Source organism: Lactuca virosa, chromosome 7, assembly GCF_052849685.1.
Source record: "Lactuca virosa cultivar CGN04683 chromosome 7, Lactuca_virosa_CGN04683_v6, whole genome shotgun sequence".
NCBI lineage: Eukaryota > Viridiplantae > Streptophyta > Magnoliopsida > Asterales > Asteraceae > Lactuca > Lactuca virosa.
The window spans coordinates 151,638,790-151,661,196 of NC_136432.1; the positions used below are offsets into that span (position 1 = coordinate 151,638,790).

The 22,407-nt window shown below is 33.2% G+C and overlaps 2 protein-coding genes and 3 long non-coding RNA genes across 9 annotated transcripts; 3 read left to right on the forward strand and 2 right to left on the reverse strand.

Moving 5' to 3' along the window:
- Positions 1 to 3,014: 3,014 nt before the first annotated feature.
- LOC145126280 (uncharacterized) lies at positions 3,015 to 5,507 on the forward strand. 2 transcript variants are annotated; one of them, XR_013716382.1, is made up of 4 exons: positions 3,015 to 3,161; positions 3,267 to 3,331; positions 3,568 to 4,641; positions 4,726 to 4,740. It is a non-coding gene; the product is annotated as an uncharacterized LOC145126280 (long non-coding RNA). The 2 variants fall into 2 exon arrangements; XR_013716381.1 differs by having other exon boundaries at positions 3,568 to 5,507.
- A 2,726-nt stretch (positions 5,508 to 8,233) lies between these two features.
- LOC145123759 (uncharacterized) lies at positions 8,234 to 10,076 on the reverse strand. Its single transcript, XR_013715287.1, has 3 exons — positions 9,579 to 10,076; positions 8,773 to 9,407; positions 8,234 to 8,484 (listed from the first exon to the last, which is right to left on the reverse strand). It is a non-coding gene; the product is annotated as an uncharacterized LOC145123759 (long non-coding RNA).
- A 419-nt stretch (positions 10,077 to 10,495) lies between these two features.
- LOC145126281 (uncharacterized) lies at positions 10,496 to 12,841 on the reverse strand. 4 transcript variants are annotated; one of them, XR_013716384.1, is made up of 3 exons: positions 12,071 to 12,841; positions 11,192 to 11,722; positions 10,496 to 10,709 (listed from the first exon to the last, which is right to left on the reverse strand). It is a non-coding gene; the product is annotated as an uncharacterized LOC145126281 (long non-coding RNA). The 4 variants fall into 4 exon arrangements; XR_013716386.1 differs by having other exon boundaries at positions 11,192 to 11,527; positions 11,652 to 12,841; XR_013716385.1 differs by having other exon boundaries at positions 11,192 to 11,254; positions 11,441 to 12,841.
- Positions 12,842 to 17,565: 4,724 nt separating this feature from the next.
- On the forward strand, positions 17,566 to 21,202 carry LOC145125631 (uncharacterized). The gene is made up of 2 exons (XM_079061066.1): positions 17,566 to 18,100; positions 20,487 to 21,202. The coding sequence occupies exons 1-2, from the start codon at positions 18,068 to 18,070 to the stop codon at positions 21,018 to 21,020; spliced, it is 567 nt and encodes a 188-aa protein (XP_078917192.1). The 5' UTR covers positions 17,566 to 18,067; the 3' UTR covers positions 21,021 to 21,202.
- On the forward strand, positions 18,653 to 20,432 carry LOC145124552 (uncharacterized). Its single transcript, XM_079059955.1, has 3 exons — positions 18,653 to 18,892; positions 18,972 to 19,438; positions 19,523 to 20,432. The coding sequence occupies exons 1-3, from the start codon at positions 18,668 to 18,670 to the stop codon at positions 20,430 to 20,432; spliced, it is 1,602 nt and encodes a 533-aa protein (XP_078916081.1). The 5' UTR covers positions 18,653 to 18,667.
- Positions 21,203 to 22,407: the final 1,205 nt, after the last annotated feature.

Here is a 22,407-nt window from a genome sequence, read left to right on the forward strand (position 1 = left end):
GCCTAGTTTCCAAGGAAACCCGCTGTAAGTGAGCTATACCTACCCTATCTTTAGTATAGCCTATGTTTTAATATAGTAACGTTATTAGGAACTTATAATAAGTATTTAGGCTATTATTATGAGTTATATAAGAGTGTTACTTAACGCTTATATAATAGTAATAATAGCTTGACTATTAATTAGTCGCGGTTAACGTCGGACTAAACTCTAGTGGTATTGATACTAGGTTTTGTCAAGGGAAAATTGTTTTAAGATAACGAAGTGCTGTCCGAGTACCGAGTCACCACCTTACCAGGTGAGTGCATAGTCCCTTTCATCTTACACATAGATATGAAGTATTTAATATAAATTACATGCTACGTGTGCATATTGTCTGTATACTTGCCGTCTATGCTGGGTAAAAGATTTTTATACATGTTTTAAATGATTTAAAGTGTATATGTGTTTTATATCTACAAAATGTGTTGGGTAAAACATGGGTAGATGAAATAGTTGCTGTGTGACAATAACAAAATGATGAGAGGTGATATAGTCCACGAGATAAGGGTGAGAGGTGAACCATGAGAGAAGCCTTTTACCCAAGTGTTGGCCCCGTCATCTAGCAGAGTATGGATGACAACTACGGACTATTCTAGACAGTCCAGTGGAACACTATCAGGCTCGCAACCTGTAGGTGTATTTGAACTGTGTTTTCATCAGCTGTACTCTAAAAACCCATTGACACGTATTGCGAGTGGATTCTCGGAAACGATATTGTCGATAAACGAGATAACTATGGCGACTATGAGACTTAGTGCCTAAACCCTGGCGACTATGCGACGTAGTGCCTGTTGTATAAACCCTGGCGACTATGCGACGTAGTGCCTGTTGTATAAACCCTGGCGACTATGAGACTTAGTGCCTATGTCATGGCGACTATGCGACTTAGTGCCTGTAGAGTAAACCCTGACAACGATGGATTTCGTGCCCATTCCTTAGGATGATCCTTAGGAATGAATGAACGAGGAATAGCGAATTCTTAGGGTAGATCCTTAAGAGTAAAGAAGATAATGGGGATGGGTAATTGGATTGATTGTTTGATGTTTAAACTTAATAATTATATTATTGTGGGTTGAAAACCCTATGTACTCACCAAGTTTCCCAACCTGAACCACTCAGTTTATTTGTATCACAGGTGTCGATATGAAGTTACATTACACTGAGAGATTAAGGAGATATAAATCACTAGTGATAATGAATGTAAGTTCTGTTTATGCTTATGTTTCTGTATTGACGATGACATCCCAAATGTTTTAAAATGGATAAAAATACATTTCTTCGGAAATGCTTTGATAACGTATTTATCATGTTTTCTGGGAACAAATTCCGCAACATTTTCATTAAAAGAGGTACTCTGATTTTTATAAAGCATAAACAAAATCGGTCTTTTCTGGCCGTGAAAATGGGGATGTCACAGAAAGATACCAAAACCTTGTCCGGCAATATGGAGATGTAGTCATCTACCAGAGTATAGATGGCGACCACAGACTATTCTAGACAACCCGTGGAAACACCAGCAGACTTATAACCTGTAGGTGATGAATTACGAGTCCAGGTGATGTTGTGACTGCGTATTCATGTGATGATACTCTAACCCTTACTATGAATTACGAGTTCAGGAGATGTTGTAACTACGTATTCATGCCTTAGGAACGAGCATATAAGGAAATGTGATGTAAAGAGATGAGAGGTAAATATGATATAGGAGATGACCCTTAAGATAATTCCTTAGGGAATATTAAAGAAGATAACGGGGATGGGTAATTGGGTTGTTTGTTTGATGTTAAATATAATAATTATATTATTGTGGGTTGAAAACCCTATGTACTCACCAGGTTTCCCAACCTGACCCACTCAAGCTTATTTGTATCACAGGTATCGATACGAAGCTACTGTACACTGAGAGATTTAAAAAGAGATGTAGATCACTAGTGTAAATAAATGTAAGTTCTGTTTATGCTTATGTTTATATATTGACGATGATATCCCAAAATGTTAAATGAATAAAAAAATACATTTCTTCGGAAATGTTTTGATAACGTATTTATCATGTTTTACTGGGAACAAATTCTGCAACATTTTTTTTAAAAGGAGTACTCTGATTTTTATAAAAACATAAACAAAATCGGTCTTTTCTGGCCGTGAAAATAGGGATGTCACACAGTGCAAGTTATTTCAGCACATAGGTATACTATGCAAGCATACTTTTTTGTGCATGAAATACTACAAGATAAAAGATATACCTTCCAAGTATGTGTTGTGTCCATGGGGAAAAGAAATAATTCCAATTGATATGATGCAGAAGTGTTTCCGTTATACTGACATGGATGAGAGTACAAATCTATTAATTGGTTATTGATAATTGTGTTACATCATTAGTAGGGACAAAATAAAAATCAACTATAATAAATGAAGATTAATTTTGTCATGTATCAATCTTATGAGTTTTGAAACTTATCATTTAATTATATTTTTGAAATAAATAATATCCAAATGTAAATTTCTAGGTTTTTTCAAATTTTAAATTAAAAAGTCACATAATACTTCTATATTTATATATGTAAAATATTAAATGTAATAAATGTCATAGTAATTATAATTAATAGGTTTTTTTAATTCCTTATTTCAAAATTTTATTTAAAAAAATAGTTAATGTTACATTTTAATATTTAATATTTTGTTTAATAACCCGTGTAATACACGGGTTTTACACCTAGTGGGGGAATATTTGAATTGTCTTAGAGAATAGGAGACTTAGTTTGTTGGTGTAGATAATAATATCAAATATGATTTACGGAAAAAAAAAACTTTTGTTTTGGTTTTGAGTTTTTTCCATTAACAAATATGAGATTATTATCAAAATGATAAATTAAGATTTATTAAAAATGATAATTTAAATTTAATAAAAGAAAAAAATGAAATAAATTAGATAGTTTGTGATTAAAAATTGCATAATTCCATCTTTCTTCCCTGAAAGAGTCTCTCCCAGACTTCTCACTAACCAAATATCATCTTCAACAACGTCAAAACCCTCCCCAAATCAAGACTATTCGGATTCAGAACCCGACAACAATTCTTGCTCCAATATGTCTTCCTCCGATTCAGATACAGAAGAAATAGAGGTAATTAACGTAGCCATCACTAACCGATAACTACAAGGAAGAAAAAAAATATTCTTCATTGTTTGTCTTAATCTTAACAACAAAATCTGTCTTGCTCTTTATAAGGTGAAAAACATCAAAATAGCATCCTCAGACAAGAAACAGAAACAGCCCATCTTAATAGAGCCAAGGTACGTACAAATCTTACATTTCACATTCACAATTAAACTTCCCACTTTCGTGTTCTAAAATCTTGATTTTTAATCTTGATCATGTAAACTGATGCAGACTGTTTTCCCAAACAGTTGGCTATTTGTTCCTAATACAAACAAATTTTTTTGAACCAATTAGGGAAAATGTCTCTTATTAATCATCATGGAGTTTCCAATAGTCTTGCCTTTTAACTCTCAACTCTACCCATTTACAGCAACAAAGTTTAACGCATGTGGGAGAAGGAGAACTACAGTTTTCCAAATGTTATTATGATTAAGATGTGCCATTTTTTAAACTTGATCATTGACATCATACACATGTTGCTAGTGTACTGATTCATTCTTAATAGACTGAAATCGTGAGAAATGGAACAAATTGTCCCCAGACTTTAGACTACATAACAATCAAACCCAAAATAGAAAACAAAGATAAGATTAAGAGTGCCCACCTTAAGTAAAAAGGCGAGTGACAACCAAACTGTTTAAATAATTAGGTTGCAAAGATACACCAATAGTTGTTCTAAACATAGGAAGTCTATATATAGTCCATGATCAAAACAAAGATAAGAACTCATCACTGATCATCTATGAGATTAACATTCAAACAATCATGGGGGAAGTACCACATCCATCGTTGACTGAACCTGTTGTGTGGAGTTTTACTAGAGGCAAGAAGGTAAATATAGCTCTTGCATCGTGTCTGAGGGCAAACCCATGACTCCGGTTTAATAGCAAAAGAATAACTATACCGGCTAATAAAGAAAGCATATTCTCGTATTGTTGTCTTTTCAGCATTTCCCCAAAATCTAGTTCTAGAATCTTTTCCAGGTATACAGTATACCGATCTATCACGTAAAGCTTTTCACCCGAACTTACAAGCTTTGGTTCCCACAAATCTATCTTCTGAAAAATCTTGGTCTCAAGTAACATCGATTTGTGCTTCTGCTTCACATTGAGTCTGAGTTCACCTAAAGAATAATCAGAGTGTAGGGTATATATCTTCCCCTTGCAAACATGTAAATCAATGATGGGGAGAGTCGAGGAGACATGATTCCATCCTTGTTTACCCGATATATAAAACAATATTTTTCCATGGTCTGTCCCATATGATAATATTTTTCTACGTAACACAACAAACACCCACTCAGATATTGAAGGTGAAAAGACAAGGATACCCCTAACCCTAATACTTACTTCATCAACACCTACATATATGGGGCAATCAGGGAAATGAAGTTGATGCCTTGTGATAGGATTCACAAGCCAGAAGTCGCGGGTTTCTTTATCAGGTAACCACAAGTTAAATCAACACAGGTCCTGCCAACATAATGGGGAATTATGGTTTTGAACTTTGTTCCTTCAATGTCCTGTAGGCAGCAACAGTAGATATATAGATAGATATCTCCATGGGTGGTTTGGATGCCATAAACGTGTTCTTGTAAGAGACTGCAAGTGACCTCCATGACTTGCAAACTCTGCCGAACGCAAGAAAATCAACAAATCCCAGTTTCATCACAATTAAAAAAAGCAAATCCTGGTTAACATCCGACCAAGATGCCACGCCATTATGGTTAAAATTCTTGAACCTCTTCCTGCTTGATGATGATGCATCATCACTACTTGTCTTGACCATTCCTACATTTCAAAAAGGATTTTTTGTTTAGAAAACTACCTTCTTGAAATGGTAGATTCTTTTGTAAACCTTTAGATCATTCAATCATTCAATTACAAGTTCCTTAGTCCATTCTATTCTTGATTCCATTCCATTCCATGCTAAATTAAACCTAGACTGTTGCATATTCCTTAAGGATAACCAAAGAAGCACTTTCATAAATTTGATCAAGATACTGTCGTACGTAAAACATAATGCAAAACCATCTATGGAATCTCATAAGACTAAGAAATGATAAAAACAAGTCTATTTTAAGAGCTAAAACCCAACGTGATGCAGGTTATGATTTTTTTTGGTCTTTTGGTGCATTTGTGCTTTGTACGCTTATGTGTCAAATATCAACTACAACCATCCCAAATCTTGTACACTAATTTGTTTCCTGCACTTATTTGGTCCATATAGATACTTTAGCCATATAATTCTTTCCATAACGATTTTCTTGAAAAGCCCACTCCATTCTTAAAGCTTGAAAAATACTTTTATCAAAAGGGGATTTTATTCGGGCATTTCATCAAAGACTTCATATGCATGGATTTGGGATTTGACAAAGACGAATAAATCGGATAGAGAGAAGCCCCTACACATACCTGTTACTTAAAATTGCTTGTGGCGAAGAAGTTTTCAGTCGATTCTTCACATCGTTTCTTCAATAATGAGTCTGCTTCAAGGTTTGTAACGAGTATCACAACTTTACAATTGCTCAGTCTCTACACAAGATTTGTAAATGTAACGTGTTTCACGTCTTCACGATTGTAGAAATGGGTTTCACACGTATGGGCTTACAAAGTATATCAAGGGCTTTAGGTTAACAATTTTTTTAGAAGGAATATAAAGAGAAGAAGTTGCTCTTTTGTATTGATTTCAATCGTGTATCAGTACATGGAATTACAAGATATATATATATATATATATATATATATATATATATATATATATATATATATATATATATATATATAAAGTGAATATACCCTTATAGGTACCTAAGTTTGTGTACCCAATCGTTAAAACTATGTAGTTTTGTTAAATGATTTCATTCTTTTGTTAAATGATTTCATTCTTTTGCTTAATTATTTCCTTATTTTTCATCGTTCCCTTCCATTATTTTCTACTTCTTTGAATTCCGACTAGTTCCAGTATTGACATTTTGAAGAATGAAAAATTATCAAACATATCGAGGTGCTCCAAAGCAAACATAGGTTGCTTTTGATGGGCAGTGGTCCCAGTTTCATGTTTTTGAATTCACCCTTTTTAAAGAGAAAAATTGACACTTTTTAGATGCTTTTACTTTTTACTATCTAGCAATAGCTCAATCGCCGGCGAATGCAGCCTGTCCCTGCAATCATGCAACCGCATTGATGGGTTGAAAAGGTTGACCGAAGGAGTCAAAGAATGCGACGAAGCCATTAAGGAAATGAATTTTATGTTTATCAAACTTTTTAGCTATTTGCATGCACAGCTGAAGCCCTTTTGAAGCTTCGTCAATTAGATGATGCAGAATTGACCATTTTAAACATGCCTAAATTCGAAGCATCTAGTTGCTATGAAAAAGGCTAATATTGTCCAAAATCATGAATTCATATGCAAAATACGCATAAAAAGGAAGACTTACAGAATTGTGTGAAATTCTATTACTACAACCTCCTTTTTCAGTGAATTACATGAAATCAGATTTCTTGAATAACAAGTGTGACAAAAACCGATTTCTTGAACCTTCTTTTTCTATGAATTCTGTGAAATCCGGTTCGTAGAAGCAGGATATGAATCTGCGTTTTTTTTAACAACGATCACCGAAGCAAGAAGCAAATCGAAGATCAAGAAAGATTTTCAGTGAATTACGTGAAATCAGATTTATTGAATAAGAAGTGTGAGAAAAACCGATTTCTTGAACCTTTTTTCTTTGATTTCTGTGAAATCCAGTTCGTAGAAGCAGAACCAGGATATCAATCAATCTGCGTTTTTTAAAAAAAAACAATGATCACGGAAGCAAGAAGCAATCGAAGATCAAGGAAGATAGGGATTGCGTTTTCAGAAAATTAAGGATATAAAAAACCACCAACGTATTTTTAAGGAAATTGCATTATCTTTTTTCAGAAAATGAAATCATTAATGAAAGTATTAGGTTCCTAATCTTATATACCTTTGGGGTATATTCACTTTTCCCTCTATATATATATATATATATATATATATATATATATATATATATATATATATATATATATATATATATACACTAGAAAAGTTTGAGGCCCGTGCTAAGCACGACCCGTGAAGGGTATTTTTGGTATTTCTTGCAAAAACCATAAGATTACACTGACAACCATACTCAAACAAACACATCGTAATGTTCTTTCTTGAATATTTCTCATAAGGCTAAATGCAACAAATAGCAATGAACTTTCATTCATTGTTTTTAAAATTAATTTATCGAAAAAAATGTAAGAACAATGCTATTATGGGTAAACAAATGTAAGTGCATTGGTATTACAGTTGGCTAAAGTATATTATGATAATAACCAAAAAAGTAAAAATATAGTGCTATAAACGGATGTATTTTCAATGTACAATGCATGAATAAGAAAAAGAAAATGAAAGTACATTGTTATAATTAACATATAACTGAAAGTATTGTTATTTCCTTATATGAATTTTTCGCATTGTGGAAATCTATCAAGGCCTATTCAGATAGGCCGATTTCAATCAATCTTGGTGTCTTATTCATCATTTTAAATAAGGTCTCAGCGATGGCATCCCGCTAATTTTAGAATGAGTTAGTGTTAAATCCGACAATATGATTCATAATGGATATTTACTCATAATCAGATAGCCTAGTGGAAGATTGAAAAGCTATTTTGAAATAAAAATTCAGAACCTCTAATCTTTGTTTCATGGATCATGTTTGAATCATCTTTGCTCGTCAAGAATCATGATAAAAAGAATAAGAAAATAATAAATTTGAAAATATGTTTTGTTCGATTTAGAATTGTACAAGCTATAATACCAAGTTTATTCATCACAACTTTGGTATGCAATTTGTTACAGAAAAGCAAAGGCCAACCTTTTATTGTTGTTGCATTACAAAACTATGATATGTAAAAAACTTAAAGAGAAAATTTGGCATTAAAAAATTGTAAAACACCTTAAAGTATATAAGAGAAATAAATTAAAATAATAACAATATGGGAAATAAGATACAAATTAAAAAAATAATAATAATCTCTTTTTAATCAGTAAAAGAAAAATATATCTCAATCTTTTGGTTTATGATTACATAACCAATTTTCTCTTATGTTTTTCTAATGAGTCAATATATACTCACATGAATCATGAATTTATACTATCAAGATTGATAACACAAGGTCTAGTAGAAAGTATTATTACATGGATTCTGTTCATCTGTAGCGATGACTAATTGGCACAATTTGAAGAGGAAATGCCCTAAAAGCACGTGTTAGCCCTGAAATCATAAAATAGTGTCATTAAATAAGAGAATACCAATGTTATAAATGTAAATAATGCCTTAACTGCAATAGTGGGTCTAACTTCTTTTTCAAGCTTTTAAACAAACAGCTTATGTGCATAAAATAATTATGCTTCGAGACTACACTTCATAATGGTTTCACACAAAGAACTTTGTGAAACCAATAAACCAAATGAATTAATTGATGTCTTAAAAGCATGCACCAATTCCAATTAAGAACACTTTGATCAAATTGAACCTAAGATTGACAAAGAAAATCCAAACCTTATCATCTTCATTAGTGAGGCACTACAAGCCATGTTGAATGACATGATTATTGTTGAGATACTTGTTGCCTCATCTTGAAGATCTCAACAAGCTTCTGTACCACCAAGTTCTATTAAAACCAAACTTGTAGATGTGTTTAAGGTTAAAACATATCACTAAAAACACGAGATTCTAATGTAGCCATGAGCAATGAATTTTCAACAAAATTTGAAATCAACTCCTTTACTCCTTCAACTTTATTTAAAAAAAACTAATTAAGATTTTAAAGAAACAAAAATAGTCTTACCAGAAATCGAAAGAAGAAATTTCAACAGATTCAACAAGAAATTATTCACAATGAAACATGAAATTGACATAAAGAGGAAGAACGGTGGTGCATACCTTTATCATTTGTGACACGGTGGTGTAATGATGGTGTATTGAGAAAGCCAGGAGTGGTCAAAAAGCATCCAAACATCTTCACTTCCATCATCATCGATCAGTTGTTCTTTTATAATAATACATAAAGGGGAGGCATCGGTGGAACAAAGAAGAAAAATATTAAGAATATATAAAGATAAGTACCTTCGAAACCCCTATGAATCCCGAATTAGCCTCACATGCTTTCCTCATATTGCACTTTGTGCCTTCTTCTGTGATAGATGAAGAAACAGAGAATCATAGGGGAACAAGATAACCGACAAGGGAAAATGGGAATTAACGAGAATAATGATGAAGTCCTTAAAACCCCGAACAGAAACCTCTAAAATCAGATCGAATTCGCAAGATTGGAGAAAAAGGGACAACTTGGAATAGATTTTAACCTTTTAATAATCAAGGCAGTGATGAACGTGAAGTACTGTTTCCTTTTGATCGACAACTTCACAAAACTCGTAAGCAGGATAAGCAGGATAAGCAGGATATGGGTGTGTGTAAAAGCAAAGGATGATGGGGGATGAGGGCATAAAGCCAGTCGATTATAAAAATCTACAAGTAGGGGTATGAAAGAAGACAATTGTTCACGCAAATGATGATGAACAGGTGCGCCGATAAAATAAACCACACACCCGTTAAGTGGAATGCGATTCAGGTACGTCTTCAGCGAACACACCTTCACGTCAAATCTAACCCCTATTTGAGGAATTGAAAATGGAAAAGGATATGTGATGAAAAAAAACTGAACCTACGTCGCTTATTAATAGATACGACACGATGGAAAATGAGGCGGTCTGAATGGACGTTGGTATCCATGGAGTCGCTTCGAGAGGTAGGTATCGTGTCAATCTTTGGACAGTGTAAATGGGATTTAGGAGGCATGAGAATAAAAGGGTTATATATATATATATATATATATATATATATATATATATATATATGTACTAGAAATGTTTGAGGCCCGTGCTAAACACGGTCCAAGGAAAGTATAATGTTAAAAATGGGTGGATTTTAATATATACAATGCATGAAAAAGAAAAGAAAATGTAAGTATATTGTTATCATCAACAAATACATGAAAGTCCATTGCGATGAAAGCATTGTAGGATAAAATAAGCGAGGTGATGAAAGCATTGTAGTTTCAATATTTATATTTTACAAACTACATTTGCTTTAATAGACATATAAACAGAAGTACATGGTTATTTCTTGCGTTAACCGCATTTTGTTGGAGATGCTGAAAATGTATTTAAAATTGTTTTTACCCTAAATAGAAATGTCATATGCTCATATCAACAATTAAATATTGGTAAGTAATCTATAAAAATATAATCAAGTAGAAAAAAAGGTAAATCGTAATCAGAAATGTTGCTTTTTCTCGACTTTACCCTTTTACAATTGAGATTATAATTTCAAATTGTATTATTTTGTAAAACAATGCATGCATTAGTGCAGCCTTCAACAAGGATTATGATCAGCAAGTTATTAAACTCTTCGACATGTGGTGCTCTCAAGTGAACCTGTGACATGAAACCCAAATAATCATATAAATAATAATATAAGAGAATGGAAACAATTATATATACTTATCAAAAACCATATTGGAGCATAGTAAAATCATCATGTTAAACATTGCATTCCTCTGTTATCATTGATTAATACGCTAGTGTGATATGATTACACCATGTTTTTGGAAGGAATAAAATATATCAATGAATAAAAACAAAACGAGTTCAATTATAATAATTGAACAAAAAAATTCTGCTTATAATTAAAGTTAATATTTTCATTTATTTTGATGTAAATATAAGTTGGGGTATTTTGGTCTTTTAATAACAAAAGTAAGAATGGAGTCAAGTTACTTCGTAGGGATGGTAAAAGTCAACAAACATGGAATTTGAAAGAATATGAAGGATCTGAATTCCATCCATTTAGCAAGCCAACACCCCATGAAATCAAATCTTGAATTTCAATTCCACAAGGTTCTGCGAATTCTTTTTACCTTTCAAAATAAAAGTTGCAGCCAAGACCACAATCTTGAGAGTCACAAATAATGTAATCTGATCTGTAAGAAAAATGACTGTTGATTTCTGATTTATTCATAATCATTAAAATAAAAACCAGAAATTGAACTTTTAAGTTAACAAAAAAGAAGCAACATCTTTGATAATCCCCAAACCATATGGTGTATCGAAGGAGGGCTAGAAAAAGACAAATCAAACACCAACAAAAGTAATTAGTGATCCTAGACCTGTTTTGGACTCTGGGGAAAAATTCATCTTTTATGCTTTTAATAACTTGGTGTGAGAAATGTCGTTCAATTCCAACTCGCCACTCACTGCAAAATTAAGAATTAAAGGATAAATTATCCTTAATTATGGATCAAGAATCAATTTTAATCAGGCACGCGTATATTGCTTTGAGTTTATTATTTGCTTGCCCTATTCTTTTTCGGCTTCAACCTTTTGACCAACGGGTTGGTGCTGAAACAGGGTATTTGAAGTTGCGGGCTTCAGATTCAGATTGAAGAAGCCTGAAATGTATTTGGAAGCAATGGCTTGATTGTATTAAGGCACTACTAAAATAATGTGATTACAACAATCACGAGGATATATCCTTACTACATATCACGGTACCAAAATAATGTGATTAGTTAGGCATTTTGTCAAACAGTTGATATACATCCCATATTAATCGTAACACAAACCATTGTTCAAAGGAAAACATAAAATAAATAAATCCATATGTAATCAAAAAAACAGATCTAACGTGATTAATGAAACCAATCTCAAATTAAAGCCGTTAAACGAAAACAATATCTTTCAAAGCCTGGAAACGTATTGCATAACTGTCAAAGCCTGAAAACGTATTGTCCACATACCTCTATGTTTCCGTCGACCACTGGAATCCATATTTCATATGAATTTGGTTCTGAAATTAAATTAACAGAAGAGTAATGGAGAAATCGCAACGAATATAAGAAGGGAAGAGGGGTGACGTGATGTATAATTCACGATGAGAAGCGTTGATTGTAAGGGCGATTGGCTACAGGCTTAACAAGAGGGGAAGAGAATTAAAACAAACAAACCCTAATCAGATGGAAAATGGAACCCAAAAGCAGAAATAAACGCACAAAACAAAAACCCACCTTTATAGTAATGGACTGGTGGCAATTATTGATGACAAAAGATTAGGGTTCCGACGGATACAAATTGCTGATGCAGGAGGAGGAGATCAATGGAGATTAGGATTCCGACGGATGGCAATTATTGCGGTTAGGGAAAGGAACCAATATATGAATTCAGAGGGTATCTGTGTTTTTTGGTCGATACAAGACAGTCCGGCATAAGGCGGTGTGGTTTTATAAGACAGTGGTACCCATAGATCAAATAAATTCTTCCACGACACCTTCACGCTTTAAGAGAAATAAGAATGGTTGGATTTCTTGGTGTGGATAAAGTCGAATGTGTTGTTGGAGGAAATCAGTAGGTGTATATGTCGATGTTCAGAAACAAGGCGTTGAAGGAGAAGCGGACATAAGAAGGATTAAGTCGATTTAGTGCAAAAACACGTCCGCTAAATTGCGTCGATTGGGGGAGGTTTACGTGGCGGTGTTGGAACTGTGTGAATTTAAATTTGGCGACACCACATAAATAGGGTCTTATATATATATATATATATATATATATATATATATATATATATATATATATATATATATATATAGGAGAACAGAAAGAGAAAATTAAAGAAAACCCAAAATATACGGAGCTATGTAACTGTATACAGAAGACCAGGTAATAAGCTAATTGAATACTTCAAATTAATGTTGAACACGTGCACTTTGATATTAGAATAAAATAGGATATCAATTAAATCGATTAAACTAATAATAAATATTGTTTATTTTTATGTTAATTGACATTTGGCTATCAGAACTAGGGGTGAGCGCGGTGCGGTTCCGTGTGGTTATTAGCCAAAACCTCATCACTAACGTAAATGCGGTTAATCCATTTTCAAAACAGCTTGGTGCGGTTATTTTTACAGTGCGGTTAGGCGGTTATTTTTGCGGTGCGTTTTGTTTTTTTGTGTTTCGGTTATTAACCGCATGGATTTGGTGCAATTATTTTGTGTGATTTTTAACCGCACTTTAGAGTTCAAAAAGCTTTAAGAGTTTAAACATATTACTTGTAATAATAAAAAACCATAATGTATAAGACAATTAACTTAAAGTACAAACAATTAATATCTTAAAAATGTTAAATCACTAGTAATTAACAATAAATATCTTAAAATTGTCGAATTTCACTATTTTCCAAAGTTAAACATAAGAAAAACCAACACTTTTGTCTTCTACATTTTATCTTTCTTTCATCCATGAAACTTGTCTTATTTTTAATATTTAATAAATTAATAATGACAAAACTGCAAGATTGGTCCCTATGGTATTCAAAAAACTTTGGATAGGGTCCAAAAAGTTTCTAACTTGCATGGAAGGTTCAAAATCAAAACATTTATGTGATTTTGGTCCAAAAAAACTTGAAAAGATGATTATGCCCTTTTATTTTCTTTTTTGTATTTTTTATAATTATTCTAATAGTATTTTAATTAAAAAATAAAGAAAAAAGAAAAAAAATTATCCCCCACCCACCGTTCTCTCTCTCTCTCTCTCTCTCTTTCTCTCTCTCTAGAAATCCATACAAAAAATCATAGAAATCCATACCATAAATTCAAATCCACAATTCTCTCTTTTGCCTCCGAGCTATTTGATTTATTACAACTTTGTACAATTGGGATGGATCGATCTGTACATTCTAATCTAGCCTACCTCTCTTTACTAGTAATGCTTATAATTTTAGGTCTCTTTCTCTCACAGTTGCAGTTGCAGGTTAGAATCCAAAAGAAAAAAATGATATGCCTAGCTCCTACTCCAAATCTAACTTTTACAGGTTTGAGTATAAAGAAAACGAGAAAAGTGTTCCTTTTTCTTCTTATTCTCTGCGTGATTTATGTATTGCGGTTGCAAGTGGGTAGTGTGAAGAAAACGAGAACAATGATATACCTACCCCACCACAAATCTTCATCTTCGCCCGTCTCTGCCTCTGCTTCCTCCTTCGCCTTCGTCGATCTCTTCTTCTCCGCCTTCGCCGACCTCTGCCCTTCTTCGCCACAGATCGATAGAGTTGTATTGGTTAAGTGGATTCAACGCCTTGGTTTTTACTGGTGAACTTGAATCCCCAAATAAAATCTAGAAGTTGAAGTGAAATCATAAAATGGTTGTCGATTTAATCACTGAAGATGGAGCTAGGGAAGCTGCGATGTCATCGATTTAATGGTGGCGGTGGAGTAAATCTGATAGGGTTTACCTGGGCTACCGTAAAGATTAAGTTTTCTTTTAGTTGGACTTGACGAATTAGGGTTAGGGTTGTGATGGGGACATGAACGAAAGTTGTGAGAGAAGGAGTTATCAGATTGACGAATCACATGGAATAATGAACGAAAAATCACACGGACGAAAATCAGGTGATTCATCAAGTGTTCTTCAAAGATAATGAAACCCAACAAAAAACAACCTAGTATTTCACGAATAAGATGAAGTTCAGGAGTTATGTCACTGTAAGAGAGAGAGAGAGAGAGAGAGAGAGAGAGAGAGAGAGAGAGAACGGTGGGTGGGTGGGGTGGGGGATAATTTTTTTTTCTTTATTTTTTAATTAAAATAGTACAAGAATAGTTATAAAAAAAATACAAAAATGAAAATAAAAGGGCATAATCGTCCTTTCAAGTTTTCTTGGACCAAAATCACGGAAATGTTTTGGTTTTGGACCTTCCATGCAAGTTGAAAACTTTTTGGACCATATCAAAAGTTTTCTGAATACCACAAGGACCAATATTACAGTTTTGTCATTAATAATTAATAAAAAAATTATATATAATATATGCGGTCGGTGCGGTTTTTGAAAACTAATAATCGCACCGCACCGCAAATTTGCGGTTTTTGAAAAACATAAAACCTCACCATCGGTTTTTATTGCGGTTGCGGTTAATCAGTTGCGGTTTTTACGATCAATTTAAGTTGCGGTGCGGTTTTTGCTCACCCCTAATCAGAACCATTGAGTATATTTTGAGTAGACCCATATTTAAAGGACATTTCAAATGTTGCAGCCACCACCTCTTAGAAACGACATTTTGGACTTACTAGATAAGTAAAAAAGATGGCAATCGATCCTTAACGATATTGTGATTTTGTGGGTACATTTTTTGCTTCTTTTATTTGCTTACTAGACGTAATCGCAAGCGTTGCACATGTTCACAATTTTAACCAGATTTTTTTGTTGCTTTATATAGAATCCTAGTTTATGAAAGATTTTTTTTATTATAAATATGTAAAACACATTTAGAAAACAATAAAAAAAATTAATTGGTCTTTTTCCTAGTATTTAATATAATCCAAATTCAATTTAAAGTTGGTTTTTTTATAATAACTATTATACATTATCATTTTTTTATAACATCTAATTTGCTTGAAATATTTTAAAACGTTTATTTTAATCGAACAAATTGTAAAAATTGTCTCGGTGGTTTGTTATTTTTTTTGTTTGTCTTCTAGTGGGTTTTAAAATTGTCGTTATTTGTATTTTGGCCTATTTTGATTTTTGTATTTTAGCTTTCAAATTTTTTATTTTTATTTATTTTTTGTATTAATAGCAATTGTCATCATATAAAGAGAAATGAAGGCTTTAATATACAAAAAAATACAACCTAATTCTTTTTTTCCCTCTAAATATACAACCACATCAATATCTAATTATTTTCACATTATATAATGTTAAAATGATATCATCAATTACTCATTGATATTTGAATTTGTTAGTTATCAATTACAATTCATAGATAAGACTAACAATTTCTATTACATATAATTAATAATAACTTATGGAAATCTTGAAGAAATTATAGAACAGAATGGTTATAAAAAAAAAATATAGACTACAAATTTTTTGAACCAACATATATTACATTTGTTGAACTTAAAATCTTATTATAAAAATCTTATAATAGAAGACTATATGAACAATAATAAAAAATATTAATAAACGTGTTAGTTTGGACAAATTAACATCTTTGAAAATCATGAGTACTTATTTATCATTCTTTAAAAAACATGTATTCCAAAATGGAGGTTTGTATGTTCTTAGTCATCTTTCTCTCTATATTATTCTACAGCCTCTAGCAATATGATCTATATATGTGAACTATTATATAAGTACAATTAAATACCATAAATGAGAAAACTCTTGCTTTGTAGTGACTAATTAGTTGAAAGTTAATATAGAAATTAAAAACTCATTAGTGGTAGAGATTAATTGTTTGAAAGTTGAAATATTGTTGGAGTTTCAAATCAATATGGTGTAAGAAAAATGATTATCTTGAACCACATTGACTTGAAATGGACTATTTTATAAGATATAGTAGACGAATTCTCGCGCGTTACGCAACGTAGGTTAAAAATATATTGTTAAAATATTGAAAAAATATATTTTTAAAATGGTTATGTTTTTTACAGTAACTTTGACATAATATTTTGAACAATATTATTCATTGACATCAACTCACCTTCCTCATTAATAAAATTAAATATAATTATCTATTTAATATTATTTTTAACAATAGTTATGATTGATTAATTTAAATTTTTACTTATGCGATTATTTTCTAATTTCAATAATGATGTTAATTTAAAATACAATTTAATTGTTGCTAACGTTATGTAATTTATAAATCGATATTATTATCATTTACAATTATTGTTCTTTAGTTTTAAACCACTTATTATTATTAATAAGTTAAAGAAACACTTAATATTACTATTAAAATGTGAAACATACACTAAATAATAAACTGATAAAATAGACAATTTGCATTTCAAAAGATACTTGCATGGATAATATGACATATCCATGATTTTTATAATTTGATTTTATTATTTATAATTATTGTTCATTAATTTTAAAACCACTTATTATTATTAATAAATGAAATAAAACTTTTAAAAGACACTTATTATTATAATTAAAATGTTAAACATATACTAAAATATAAAGTGATAAAATAGACAATTTGCATTTTAAAAGAGACTTACATAGATACTATAGATAATATCGCATATCAATGATTTTTAATTAATTATTACTTTGAAACAACACAAACATACAAACATATATACAATATTTTATTAAATTTTTATCTATATCACTTTCCATAACATATGACCGATAACATGAATCTAATCTAATTTACGTTAAAGTTTCAACCACAACATACAATAATTGTCTTAAAAGAATACTTAAACCAAGAAAAATATAAAAAAAGAATTAGTATATAACAGAGGGATAACTACAGTAAAGTCCCTATATTTTTGCAAAAGTTTCAATAAAGTCCTAAATTTTTTTTTTGAATGAAAAAGCCCAATAAACCGGATAATTTAGCGCTTATCATCCGGTGACCCTCATTTTGCCGGTTACAAAAGCCTACATGGCATCTTAATGGTGACTGTAAAGCAAGGGTTTTTTAAGAAAACCCCTTTTCTCGTCTCCTTTATTCCCGACAAATCGATCGATCGATTATGCTCGTGTCCTTTGGCGATGGATGAAGTATTTGAGCCTGACACAATCGACGTTCAAGTTGATGATCTTGTAAAAACCAAATCAATTTCAAGATGCAAAGATGAATTCCTTAATGTTCTTTGTGAAGACAGTGATGACGAACCAGTAGAAGGCGAAGGAGAGAATGCTCGAGTAGAAGTAGATGATGAGAAAAACACTGAAGAATCTAGTGATGAAGATGAAATCGTATACTCCATCCATAATCCGAAGGTCAAATGGAATGTGATGAAACCGATTATTGGAGAAAGGTATGAATCTAGACATGAACTGAAATTATGTTTAACAAATTATTCCATCTATAAGGGTTATAAAATTCGTTTCAAGAAGTGTGATAGTGTTAGACTAGTGGTTGTGTGTGCTAGTGATCCAGAAAAATGCCCTTTTATGGTTCGTGCTTCATGGATGAGTACTGAAAATTCATTCCAGGTGAAAAAGATGAATGATAGGCATACATGTGTTAGGAATTTTAGTAGTTCAAGGCTTATGAATCCAACTTGGTTAGCAAAGCAGTTTGTGAAAGAACTAGTAAGGAAACCAAAGTTAAAATGAAAGGAAATGCAAGCAATAATTTAAAGTAAATTTCACTGCAAGGTGTCATGGTCAAAATGTTATAGATCAAGGTGTAGAGCACTGTCCTTAATTGATGGCAATTTGAGTGACCATTATGCAAGAGTGTGGGATTATGGACATGAACTGATGAGGTCCAATCCAGGTAGCACAGTTAGGATTTCTGTTAATATTAACCCTGATCAGACTACAACTTTTCATAGAATATATGTGTGCTTTAAAGCAATCAAAGATGGGTGGAAGATAGGATGCGTAGGGTTATAGGGTTGGATGGGTGTTTTTTGAAGGGACAATGCAAGGGTGAGCTACTAACTGCAATAGGTAGAGATGCAAATAATCAAATTTACCCTATAGCATGGGCTGTTGTGGAGGTTGAAAACAAGGTTAATTGGAAATGGTTCTTGGAACTAGTTAGTGAAGATCTTTCATTGGATGCTGGCAGGGGATTATGTGTCATTAGTGATCAACACAAGGTAATGACAGGTTCATTTAATTCATATCATCTATTATAGTTTTTAATAAGAGTTACTAATATTTTTTTTCATTTCCTAGGGTCTTGTTGAAGCAACAAAGGAAATTCTACCCAATGTAGAGCACAGACAATGTGCTAGGCATATTTATGCCAATTTTAGGAAAGTGTATAATGGGATACAATTCAGAAACATGTTTTGGGCTGCTGTAAAATCCACAACAGAAGGTGATTTCAAGATAAACATGGATAGGATCAAGACTTTAAGTGAAGGTGCATATGATCATCTTATGGCTAGAGAACCTCATACATGGTGCAGGGCATTTTTTGGTAGTGGTTTGGCATGCGAGTCTGTAGAGAATGGGATAGCTGAGTGTTTTAATGCAGTCATTGTAGATGCTAGAAAGAAGCCTCTTTTGGCAATGCTTGAAGAAATAAGACTCTACATGATGGAAAGGTTCTACAACTTAAGAGAGGAAGCACAGAAATTAGAAGATGATGTGTGTGAAGCAGCAATTTTAAAGATGGAGGAATTTGCTGAGGATATAAGGTATATTTTGTATTTCATATATAAATGTAGCTTTTTAATTGACTGCTATTACCTTTATAATAACCTAAATGTTTATATTTGCAGGACTTGGTATGGAGTGCCAAGTGGTGTTAATTCATATGAAATTAGGAATGGCTTTCAAAGTTATGGAGTTGATTTGGAACACCATTACTACAGTTGCAGACTTTGGGACATAGCAGGGATATCTTGTGTGCATGCACAAGTAGCAATCTTATACACCAACCAAGATCCAAAGAAATTCATTAGCACTTGGTTCAACAAGAGTAATTACATGGCTACATATCAGTCTAACATACTTCCAGTCAATGGAAGTAACTTGTGGGAAGAAACTGGCTATACGAAGCCCATTCCACCTACAGCTAGGAGGATGCCAGGACGACCCAGTGTCAAAAGAAGGAGACATGTCTCTGAGCATGAAGACAAGTACCCCCAAGTGTCTTCCAAGGGAAGAACTGTACAATGCAAGAATTGTCTTCAAAGGGGACATAATAAAGCTTCTTGCAAAAATCCAAAGGTTGAACCTGAGCCAAAACCTAAAAAGAAAATGGGCAGACCCAAATTGGATCCTGATTTGACTAATTGGACAGGATCTAGAAGAGGTGATAGAGGTGGGGGTAGCGGATCTAGTAGAAGAGGGAAGAGAGGTGGTGGTAGGGGATCTGGAGGAAGAGGCAACAGAGGTATAGGGAATACAAAATTTGGTGAGGGAACTTCTAATCTTGATGAAGAAAATGTGGTGACTCCTACTGTTGAGAGTGATAATGAAGAGGCAAGAGATGTGGAGAGTCCTGAAGTTGATGATGAAATAAGAATGGATGTAAATAGTGATATTGATTTCATGAGACAGTCGAAATACACTACACAAGAGATTTTGTATTGTCTTGGAATCAATGAGGAAGAATTATATGAATTTGAGGATCTAAAACATGTACCTGTGGAGCTTGATATATCACATGTATTGTTTAGAAAATAATTTTAGTTTATTGTGTTTAGTATGCCTAACCATATATTGATATGCTTGTTGCAGGGTTTTGAATTTCCTAGCCAATTAACTGTAGAAACAGTCTCTGAAAGTCAACCAGTTGTAATGGGTCAGGAGGGTGTAGATCCAGAGGGAATCACTGAAGAGGCTATGGGTATAAAGGGCATAGGTGAGGAGGGCATGGAACAAGAAGGCATGGATCAAGAGGGCATGAATCAGGATGGAATGGGTGCACAAGGGATGGATCAGGAGGGAATCATTGAGAATGGCATAGGTGAGGAGGGCATGGAACAAGAAGGTATGGATCAAGAGGGCATGAACCATGAGGGAATCAATGAGAATGGCATGAATCAGGATGGAATGGGTGTACAAGGGATGGATCGGGAAGGAATCAATGAGAATGGAATGGGTGTACAGGAGATAGAGCAGGAGGGCCTGGTTGTGGAGGACATGGGCAGGAGGCCAAAAGTAAGAAAGAGGAAGACTTCAGAGAGGATAACAAAAATACAATTGAAGAAGTTGGTGGTTGTCAAAAATAGGAAGGGGATGAGTTCATCCAACCCACTTAGTCTAGATTAGGGTGTTTCTAACCCATGCTTTTGAGAAGAACATGTAAAAACTTTTGGCTTTGGGCAACTGTTGATAGCCCCTTTTGTTAATAGCCCCTTTTGTTAAGTATAGGCTTTGGGCCCCTTGATTATGTTTTGGGCATTTACACAACTAGCCATTCAAACATTTGGCTTTGGTTAATATTACATGTTGATGGGTTTTATGCATAAGAACAATCCTATGTGCTCATATAAACCCTAATGCTTGGATCTAGGTTTCTCTATTGTACATGCAATGTATCCAAGACTTACAAACCCTAATCTAGCATACATAATTTCGAAATTAGCTAATTACATCGTATCTAGATGTTTACCTCTTCAAATAATGCTTGAATCTTCTTCTCTTGAGCTTAGAGTCACAATTGTAACCCCTCTAATGGATCACAAACACCACAAGCAAGAAGGAAACTATGAGAGAGGAGGGAGGATGCTAATTTTCGGCCCTAGGGTTTCTCTTGGAAGCAAGTGGCCGAAAATTGGAGCCTTGGGGTCTTATTTATAGTGCAGGCTGCTAGGGTTTCAGGTAAAACCCTAATGGACTGCTTAGGCCTTAAGCAGCTCAGGAAGCTTCTGGAATAGGGCTTCTTTGGCCGAAATTAGGATGGACACATCCCTAATTTCGTCCATGCCTTGTCCAAGAGGCTGTTCAGCCCAAAACTCAACTATCACACATTTGACAGTTTATGCCCCTTATTTAATTAATCTCTTTTAGTCACCAAATTAATTCCTAATTAATTTATGACTAATACTAATTAAATAAATATGATTTCTCCTTTAATATATTATTCTTATAATATATTAATAAACCATAATATCCTCTCTCTCTCTCCTTAAATTACCTTGTCTAGTTGCTTTGGTGAAGGCAACCCAAAAGGACCATGCACAACCGGGTCAAGTACATACCAAATATAGTTACGGACTTAGACACTAATCCAACAGTCTCCCACTTGGATAAGTCTAGTAACTATATCTCACGTATGACTTCAGGATCCGATTAGCAATCGTAGCTCCTATACGCTTCTGTCAACTCTGATCAAAACTAGTCCTTCAGATAAGGGATCGTATAATCCTCTGTTCTAGATATCATGCCGACAATACTTATTGTCCAACATTTGTTTCTCGATCTCTGATTTGTTTGACATAGAATTTAGTTGAACATATCAACTTCATCCTGACCGGGCCCGGCACATAAGTCAAACCAAATCATCGAGTGGCCAGATATCGCCTTTACCCTCTTAGGATAAAAGGAACAGATAAACTTCGACTTATATGCTTTTATCATTCACTAGCTAAGTCACACACAATAATGTGTTTTATAACATCAAGTTACTGATGCGTTTTCGCATTATCAATGTATA

Excerpts from the sequence above, each read along its gene's own strand:
- LOC145124552 (XM_079059955.1), top strand. The coding sequence starts at position 18,668 with ATGCGTAGGGTTATAGGGTTGGATGGGTGTTTTTTGAAGGGACAATGC. Across the intron at positions 18,893-18,971 it reads TCATTAGTGATCAACACAAG|GGTCTTGTTGAAGCAACAAA; the intron begins GTAATGACAGGT and ends TTCATTTCCTAG. Across the intron at positions 19,439-19,522 it reads GAATTTGCTGAGGATATAAG|GACTTGGTATGGAGTGCCAA; the intron begins GTATATTTTGTA and ends TTATATTTGCAG.
- LOC145125631 (XM_079061066.1), top strand. The coding sequence starts at position 18,068 with ATGGAATGTGATGAAACCGATTATTGGAGAAAG. Across the intron at positions 18,101-20,486 it reads AAACCGATTATTGGAGAAAG|GGTTTTGAATTTCCTAGCCA; the intron begins GTATGAATCTAG and ends TGCTTGTTGCAG.